The 10290-nt window shown below is 42.5% G+C and overlaps 1 protein-coding gene across 3 annotated transcripts in view; it reads right to left on the bottom strand.

Moving 5' to 3' along the window:
* Window positions 1-4771: 4771 nt before the first annotated feature.
* The window catches only part of LOC119401689 (PH and SEC7 domain-containing protein), a 279260-nt gene continuing 273741 nt past the window's right edge, over window positions 4772-10290 (bottom strand). For all 3 annotated transcript variants that reach the window (XM_037668613.2, XM_037668620.2, XM_037668630.2), the window contains one exon: window positions 4772-9627. In XM_037668613.2, the coding sequence (XP_037524541.1) occupies window positions 9259-9627 (369 nt within the window). In that variant the 3' untranslated portion in view covers window positions 4772-9258. The remainder of the gene's footprint in view (window positions 9628-10290) is intronic.

Below are 10290 nucleotides of genomic sequence, written 5' to 3'. Positions count from 1 at the left end.
CACGGTAGCCTCCAATGCTGTAACCACATGCACAGTGTTTATATTGCTCAATAACTTATTAGCATCCCTTAAGAGGTGAGCGACACCACACCTTTCGGATGCCAGTCGTCTCGACACACAGAATAAACCTTATTCGGAGAGTCGTGGTGTTACGTTCTTTGCGTGCATAGAAAGAGCAGCGCTGTACCACAGTTTCCGAATATCGGCCTCCCGACACTCCTAGTGTACGCCTAAATAAATGCATGCAGACTTTGAAAGCAGTCACGCGTTGTTGCGTCGTCGAAAATTGGCACTCGTTTTCCTCTTATTCAAGGTCGGGAATAAATGGTACAAAACGTTCCCCCATTTCAGCGGAACAGACTGGCTGACCGCCACAGAAGTTTGTTCAATGGATGATCATTGTGTTCGTCCAGGGGTGGTGGTCGGCTCGTACGTTTTACAAGACCATGTACACATGCGAATGTGCTTGTATGGATTCGAATTGAGATCTCAGGCAACGACGCTACGTAGCTTATATGTTTGAGTGAATGACCGTATGCTTCCTACGTCAATTTATGGTATCGGCGAAAACACATCGCACACTGCAGGCGGTGCAGAACAGACCTCTACGAAATCCCCCTCCCCTTCCCTCCACTACTTTCTTCTTTTCGATCACCCGAAACAGTTTTCAAAAAAAGAAAAAAAAAAAAGATTGCTTTTCGAAAACTGCGAATCGTGCGCCGCGCCCAGCATTGAATCCTCCCTAGATTACTGTATAGGCCCCCTTTAGGGAGCATATACAGTAACTCCGATACTGCCAATACACGTTTGCGATTTTCCCCATATCAGGTAAACAACAAAACAGCGACGACAAAGCTGATGCTGCATTTCTGCATGGTTTCGCTTAGCTTCATAAATTCAACCGCATGGTATGCGGTGGGAATGTTAAGCATTCCCACCGCGTACCAAGTGGCGATGGGCAACAGTAAACGTGCGTATAATTAGTTTTTTTTAATGAACGCTGTAATGATTTACCCCAGCACTAGAGGTGGCGATTGCGGTACTTGCCGGAACATGTCTTGCTGGTCGGTGTTTAATGCAGAGGGTGGATCCCCGCTATCACGAGTTTGCATAACTTGGGGGCAAATGCTTTCGCCGCTCCATGTATTTCTGTTCAACGCCTTCCTTGCATGTTCCGGGACAAAAATATGTGCGACACCAACATATTTCCTATCTACTGGGTCAAACATACCAAAACTGTTGTTCTAATTCCAATTAAATGAGTGAGTTATTGAAGCCAGTCAAGGTTGCAACGCGTGGAATAAAGAAATAAGTACACAAATGATCGAATTCTATACAATTAGGTAATTAAGCGAACATCGCACACTTACTGATGTCCATCGCAGCCAATACTGCGTCGGCAAACAAAAGAAAACAGTTCTACATCGAAGTCGCGAAAAACGTGCTCAGCAGCCAGGCTGTTCCGATTATGAATGCAATGACGTGCTGCCGCCAGAACGATACTCCTGCTAAATTTATACCACAAATCCACCCTGCCATGCGTGTCGCTTGGTCACAGCGATCGCGTGTGACTATGCGCACCCTTCGGCTGAGCGAAAGTGGGAGCTCGGACGGCGGCGGCGATGCGGCTGGTCGCAAAACGAAACGCACTCTAAGAAAGACGCGATGCACCACACACTGATAAGCGCGACTGTCTTTCAGCCGAAGGTGTTTCAGCAGAGGAGAAGGAGCTCTACTGAATTTTTTGCGTGTGCAGCTGATGCCAAGCAACAACACAGCTGTGCGTGACGTGCTTTGCTTTTAAGTGACCTCGAGTGGGGTATCAGTTCTTCAAAACTACCTCACGCTAGGCGACAGACTTCTGAACTGGAAAGCTTTAGCTCGGCCCTTCCGTATTCAGAGACATGTGAAACGCAGAAATGAGTTTATTAAGCAAGAAGTGAATCGACTTGATTGAAGACCGTCGCATTTATAAAAAAGAACGCGACGTAGTCCGTTAGTGTGTGTTCAAGCAGGGGCGTGGCCAGAAATTTTTTTTTCGGGGGGGGGGGGGGGTTCAGCCATACTTTATGTATGTTCGTGCGTGCGTGTGTATGTGTGCGTGTATATATACGCAAGCAAAATTGAACCCCCCCCCCCCCTCTGGCTACGCCCCTGGTGTGTATATTACATATTATATATATATATATATATATATATATATATATATATATATATATATATATATATATATACATACACACACACACGCAACACACCAGGGGCGTAGTCAGAGGGGGGGGGTTATATTATACATATATATATATATATATATATATATATATATATATATATATATATATATATATATATATATATATATATATATATATATATATTCTTCATTGACGAAAACAGCGAATTTTCAAGAGAAAAAAAAAGTGGAGCATAAATCTTACGATTGTTACGTAAGCCCATTGCGAAATTCAATAATTTCCGAAAGCGTACGTACTCCGGAATCGAGTATTCTTTTCTTTAAAACTTTCCTATCCAAACCAAAAGCTTTTGTAAAACCGCCGTAAAAACTGCTGCGTACTTCACACAATTTTGATATCTGCTCTTGCTGTCCAGCTGTCCATTTGATGGTAGCGCTTCTCACAAATTGGGCAAATGAATTTGTAACAGTCGCCGACAGATTTTACGACACGGGAGGAGGCCGTAAATATGAACGAATAACCTGGCAGGCAGAAAATACTAAGCCCAGCGGTAAAATCAATTTTGCTGTTCCTCTGCTTTGTGGTTCAGTTATGTATTACATAACGGAAATTTTGCGATGGTCGAGCCGGCCTGCAAGGGCGTTGTGTTATGTATTTAGGTTGGGGGCTCTCTGCCTATAGACGCCCGTTCGTTCACAAAACGCACAAACTTGGGAGGCATTCGCGTTGGTTGTAGAGCGTTAGCTCGCCGACTTGGAACGCGCGCTTCTACGTCCGTCACGTTTACAGCGTGTGATCTCACGCCCGGCACCTTTTTGCTGTAGGAATGCGGCGCGTTTCGTGCGCGACAACTTGCTGCCTGCTACCGCAACTGGAGGCGCCGACTAAAGGAGAGTAGCTTCATTCGAGCGTCTGCGATCGAAATCGCAGTTCTACCGAATCGCCGGAGATGTTTTCGCAGTGGCACTACGAAGGCCGAGAAATTTCCTCACCAAGGATACATGAAAAATCTCTTGGAGCCAACGTCACGACAAGCGGTCTTGTCGTCTCCAAGGCTGCAAAGTGACGTTAGCTCCAGCAACACCTTGTGTTGAAGAAATTTTTCATCTCTTCATGCTTCCGTCTTCTGCCTTATTTGGGACTCGCCAAGGACAGTACGTGGGAATGCGGCAGATAACCCGAATGACGCAGCGCCCCTACCGCAATGGAGGCAACCAGCGCCACTGCCAGGATTTTTATTCTCGGAGGAGGAGTGCTTGCCGAGGAAGTGTGGTCGCTGACAGGCTGGTGTTGTCTCGGGTTGTTTTATGCTAGGTATCGTATGCTGTAGTGGACAATGGTTTCGTGGACGGGCAACAGTGTTCGTGGCCGCCATCTTTGCGACCAGTGCAAAATGGAGTCGCACGACACACACACACACACACACTTTCTATGGAGTAGGTGGCGCCGCCGCGGGGACGTCGGCAAATCAAGAAAATCTGGCGCATTAAAACCAGCCGGCGACTATAAAACATATGTTCCAATTGGTCCGAACCGTTACAAGAACTAAATTTGCTCAAACTAGGTACAACCACTGCTTAATGACAGCACTTATGTATTTTGATATGTGCTTGAACAAGGAGGGCAAGAGCTAAAGCCTGTCCTCGTAAGCCGCCAGCGGTTGCGTGTCGTTAATTAGGGGTGTAAAATACGCGAACAAATGCCCCAGGGGTTTATATCCCTACAGCAGCTAGCCTGCTTATGATAATTTACCAAATGTTTTACTATGCACACCTCCTAGAATAACAATTTGCTGTTATTTGAAACGAGAGCAACCTACTCGGCTACCGCTTACCGTGTGGCTGAAAGTAAAATATATGTGCCAAAACACGCACAAGACTTCACGAACAGTGCTCACAGATGCTAACACAAGCAGAAAAAAAATTCAACGTCAGAGTTCTCTCCTATGATATTTTAATTATTCCAACACCCGTTGCTAATCAGCCAATTTATATACTAAGCACATAAGTGCATGCAAGCTTGCTACAGTCAGGACAGGTCCAAAGCTGAGATGTGTGGCATAGTTGTCCTAAACACCTGACTGGAACAGAATTGTAAAAGAATGCAAACGTTAAAACGACAAGTCGAAGGTCAAAGATGTATGTGGTGTTTTTCTGCTTGAAACATCTCTCTTGTATTCAGCTGAACACTCACAATGATTGTTTAATACCTGATGAAGCTATAGGAACTTCTTTTTAGTCATTTTTTTTTGTGCATATGCCAATGTAGTTCTTTACAGAGGATACAAGTAACTGCTTATGTAGTGCAGCACCACTACCAGCAAGTTTGGTATGCTTCAGATTCTGAAGGTAATTAAATCCAATTACACAATGTCAAAGATATGTTGGCACTGGAAGTACAGTAATATGATAAAATATCTTTCATGCAAATAAATTAAGAAACATATCTTTAACAGGATGCTTTCCCATCCTGTTAAAGCTGCTTCACAAGCAGCTTAAAGCAATAGCAGCAGAACAGCAGCTGCACTTCAGTGATAAAACAGACTAAGAAGTGTTAATAAAGTGCATAAAACAACCTGTAGCGAGAGGCTAATTTATTTGGATGGCATTAATATACCATCTGCAGCAGAAAAAAAAAACTGTGCATACTAAGTGGTTTGGGCCGAAAATGTTAAGTGAGTATCACCTTGACATTGACAATGATGCCCCACAGCTGCATGCTTAGCCAACAACAAACTGTTAACATATAGAGTGATGACATCATGTACTACAAGTCACTTGCAACCTGTTCGTAAAAACAAAGCAGTCGTCCATTTGAGCGTCCCAGCTCATACAAACTAGATATTCTAATTTTCTGCGACTCATCTAATCAGCAGCATATATCTATAAATTCACAGCTCGCTTCTCACATATTTTTATGGTCATATTTTCGTTTGCACTTCAATTATTTCACGTTCCTCATTGTTGAACAACACTGACAACCATCTCCACTCCCTGTGGAACTAGTTAGTCTCCTAATACATGCCATTATGCTGAATCTCCTCCATAAACAAAGACAGTGACATATGCTAAGCATTCGATGCATGAACAGGCATTGATTGATGACTAGTCGGGAAAAACTCGTCCACACTGATTGCAATGAGTCTCTGGCTTTTCTTGCCAGTTGACAGTAGGTGAGACAAGCCTTGAAAACATGCAAGGGAGAGGGGGCACTACAGGGTATCGGCAGGAACACAGTCTTTCTGCCTTACTGGCACTGCTGGCATGATGCCAAGCTAGTTATTGCCTGTGCACAGCACAATTTATGCTCATATGGCACAGCAAAATGGCGTAGTGTGAAACATAAAACACAATAAGCACAGAAGTGGCAAAGCACAAGCAGCCACTCACTGCCACACAGCCATAGAAAATTAAAAGTCTTGTCTCATTCCTTACACTGCAAGCAATCTGTTGAATAACGAGAGAGAGAACTGCTGTGCTCCTAGTGAAAACTGCAGCTGTGAATTTGATCCGAACAGTTGCATGTACCACTGCCACTTTTAAGTGCAAGTGCAGTCAAATACATATACATGTCCAATAAAATGCATTGCTGGGCTAGCGGATACGCGATTAATTACTAGAACTGCAGCACAGCAAAAGATGACAGATGAGGTCAACATGGACAGGCACACACTTCCAACTGATTTATTTCCAGAAAAACGGCTCTGGATATTTAGGCATTCAGCACGTGTGCAAAAGGCACAATCGAAACTGATCTCCCAAAAAGGCAAAATAATTTTTTTCAACACAACAGAAGGCTCACTTATACATGACTTGCTTTTCTTTTCTTTTTAAAAAATGCGCCTTAACCAACTCTTGTGCAACAGTATCATCACTCCGTCTCAGGATCCTAGTCAAAGATATCATGGTTTCACACAGGCAAGGTTTACAGTGAAGCAGAAGGTGCGACCTGATTTTATTCTTCAGAGACTTCAGAAGCAATCGTTAATACATCAGCCAGTTTGGCCGATCTATACCTTGCTATAGCTTAACAGAATCTGATAAAAGACTCCCACAGAGTACTCTACAAAAGACTTAGCAGGCTTAGGTTAGCTGAAGTCAACATTCTGTCCCGTTTTCTGCCTGGTTTTCGTGTCTCTTGTTCATGCCGTTATACCTATGAAGTTAGCGGGCTTCTTTTCACAGCCATATTTATGTATGTCATCTTTCATTATGTGCCTACAAATGCTAGACAATTTAAATGGTGTCGAAAGCCAGCTGCAATGTAGCAGGGAACTTGCATGTCAAAACTGGCTTGCACAGTGTAAAAACGAAGTTTCTTTAGTGCCTATTCCAAACTCGCAGATGTGATCACTTTTTTTACCATTCTGGAATGGGCAAAGGCAAAGGGAACAAATTCCTTGTGTGCATGAGGACGGTACATTAAACAAACGTGGTTGTCATAAACATTCATGTAGATGCCTAAAAATTGAAGCCCGACAGGAGCCTCAAATGTAAGATTAAGCCCTTTTTTGAGTTCTTTAAAGACAGTTAAAACATCGAGCACACAGTGCTGAAACAATACATTGGGCTTTTTCATAAACACAATTTTAAAAAATTATCAGCATAAAGATGCTTAATACCTTGCAGCCCCTATCTATAACTTCCAAACTAACATCAGAGCTGGCAAAAAAAAAAGTCACTTAAAACTGGCGCCACACATGATCTGATGCAAATACCTTGCTTCTGTAAAAACAGCCAACTCAAAGGAGACTACAGTCGTATCAAAATAAAACACTAATAAAACTAAAAAGTTACCAGCGCAAAGGCCAGCCTTATTCTGAAATGCAACATACCCATTTGCCTCAATGCACAAATGCATCACCTTAAAAAAAGCTCTTTGTGGAAACTGAACAAACCTTCAACATTGATTGAAGATACACCACCAATTGAGTAGCTACCGTCCACGAAACTTATTACTTGATACACGAGTTCCGTGATACACAAATAAACCAACTAGAATGATTTCGGGTGTTTCCAAAGGTACCGGCCAAGTAGCAACTGCAAGAATCATTTTTGCTAGCTATGCACCTGAAAGAAAGGAACATCGGGTTTTTGAGTAATAAGGAGTGCACTTGTCCTTGTTGACCTTGTCCGTCATCTTTCAGTTTTGCGGCACCGCAATTATAGTAATTAAACACATTTATCTAAGCACACATAGTATTTTTCACACAAAGCTCTGGGCAGTAAAGAAAACTAAGAAATCATGGCATTGACACTGTGCTCGTTTTTCCTTAAAGGGGCCCTGCAACACCTTTCCATTTCTGACCATGTTCAAAAAGTGTTGCAGGGCTCCTTCAAGTCTTGGTGGTGCAGGAATGAAGTTACCCAAGTTTGCACTATTGTTGGTCGAAATCTGGCATCCCCAAATTCACAGCTGCTGCAGACTTTTTAACTTTAGGCATGAGTATCAAATAAAGAAAGGAAATTATGGTAGCAAAAAAGAAACAGTATGAAGAAAGTGCAAAGCATGCTAATATTGAACCAACGATCCCAAAAGCTTAGATTAAACATAGGCTCATAGAATGTCCTACTAAGCACTTTGAGCATGAGTGTAAAATGATGCATCATTCCACAATGTTGGTGCTAAAATCTGACAGAACATTCTCCCATCTTTCGAGGTATACAATGCTCAAGGCACACTCCCTTAAAGAGTCTAGGCATGCAGCACTTGATTTATATCATTGCTTGGCAATACTGGCACAAAAAAAAAAAAAAGATACCAGTGGGAATCTTGTTTTCTATCTTGATCATTACCTTAAAAGTGGCAAAAAGTTTAAGTATAAAAGATGGCTAAATGTTACCATCAATCTCACATTTCATAACCTAAAAAGAACGCAGAAAAGCAAGCAAAAAGCAGCTTGTTAGATTCAAATTGATATTCCTATGAAAGATGCAAAATCAGTAGTGTGTGATCACAAAATGCATAAGTTAAGGGTCCCTCAACATGCTTCTCAATGTCATGACCTCTGTAGATTAGGTGATACATATTTCAAAGCTTCCAAGTGATCAGAGCGAATTTTAAAAACACAAGCCACTGTGTAGAGACACTTGCCATGCACCAACTTAAAAGCTTGGTGCTATGTGACCCTGGTCACTTGTGTACGAGCCTAAAGTTGGTCCCAATCATCAAGTTCCCTGTTCGCCTTTCTAAAAGGCCTTTTAATTGTCTCCTGGAATGAGGTCGCATTGCACACTAAATGTAAGCAAAGGCAAAGAAAGAAAGAAAGAAAGAAAAAGAGAAAAGAAGCCAATAAACATCATGTGCATTGCCACACTACTGGTTAGCTTCGAACAAGTATATGACCATTTGACATTTGCCTGTCTTCCGATTTTGCATTTCAAGATGATTCTTTCATTATACCTGTAATTCCATGCTACAGGTATAGAGTATACAAGGAGGAGAAAATTGTTTTACTAAAGAGAGTTGCACTCATAGTTTGGCATGATTTGACCTTAAATATAGCACTCACTATAAACATGTTCTATGTATAAAATACTATGTACAGTTATTAACACCAGTGAGTGCCCCCCAAAACTCTTTTTCAAAAACAATAATGCTAAATAAAAGAATCCTCCAAACAACATTCATTCATACACATAATGAGTGCATATGTGCCATAAAATAAAATCTTTCAAAAGAACAGAAAGATCCTATATAAATAACAAGAAGAAAAGCTACAAAAAAGCTGGAAGTAAACCTGATCATTCAGCTTTTTCAACGTGCCTCAGATGTGCAGCACACAAAATTAGTAATGTACAGAGTGTGTTTCTTTTGTAATTCTTGAGGTACAGCACCTCCAACCTGTAGCAGCTTCTTTGAAAACCAGCTTTCTAAGCTTACAGAAAATCTGGCCAGCAGTGCTGTTCGCTTGAGATTTAGCCGATGATTGTGGCCTCTTATGATGCTAACTGTAAAGCCTACTACAGGCTGGTTATGTGCACCTGGTCCTATTTATTCGATTGAATATCGCTTTTTCTGTATGCTCTAGCCACGTGGTAGAAGTTAGGCGATTCACAGCACCTTATGTGCCTAGGTCACCGCCCTTCTGTACTGCTGTTCGGTAGCTGTACCGATCCTGCGCTATTCGCTTGTTTCGCGCAGCCGTTGGGGAGCTACGGGGAGAACATGAACTGGCCACTGCTGGTGCAGAAAATGCGGATGAAGGTGAGCCAAGTGCAGGAGAGCTAGGCAGAGCCTTATGGGAGGGCTGCTTAGTCCGAGATGGTGATGGTGGTGGTGGTGGGTTGTTGGCACAGCCATGGCTGCCACCATGGTTCTGCTCTGGCTCATCCACTTCACCAATGCTTGTCTCGACGAGTGCTGGCACAAGCTCAGGATACTGCGCCATCTTGGAGCGCAGCAGGTAGGCGTAGGTGCGGTATCGCTTGAGCTAGAAATAAGATTGTGATCAGTGGGACAAGCTCTGAGTGTCATTCTTGCGTTCAAAGAGCAGCTTTATCCATGAAGAAGATTATTAAAATGCACTGCTGTACCATACTAGGATATGAATATAGAAAACTTCTCAATGTCTTAGCTTTGTTTCCTCAGCAGAAACAAATTGGTCCACAATGCAAGTGAAAAAATCATACGAGGGGGTAACCAAAAGTAACCAGAATAGCGCTGCACTAGGTGGAGCGAGCGTAGTATGCAATCCTCCCAGTAAGCAAGCATCGAAAAATTCCTTTAGAGTAAATTGCATCTGGAGGCTTCTCCCAGGAAGGTTTTCTCTGGGTACAGTGTTTTTTTTTTCGTGGAATCAGTTTTGCGCACTCGGCGTTTTTTTCGTGATGGCCGAGTGAAGTGAACAGCGGGCGGCTGTGGAATTTTGGTTCTTGCTCCGTCAAAATGACTCTGAAACTACTGTGATATTAAACACTGTTTACAAGGACGCTGCGATGGGAAAAACTTCAGGGTATGAGTGATTTTCTCTTTTTAAAACAGGTGGAAATGTTCAATCATGACAAAGCTCCTTCTGGATGCCCAGCAACTTCACGAACAAATGAAAACATAAAAAAAATTTGTGCCCTTGTGCTTGAAGACTGACGACGGACCA

Source organism: Rhipicephalus sanguineus, chromosome 1 (assembly GCF_013339695.2).
Source record: "Rhipicephalus sanguineus isolate Rsan-2018 chromosome 1, BIME_Rsan_1.4, whole genome shotgun sequence".
Classification (NCBI taxonomy): domain Eukaryota; kingdom Metazoa; phylum Arthropoda; class Arachnida; order Ixodida; family Ixodidae; genus Rhipicephalus; species Rhipicephalus sanguineus.
This window is presented reverse-complemented; position numbering and strand designations above follow the sequence as displayed.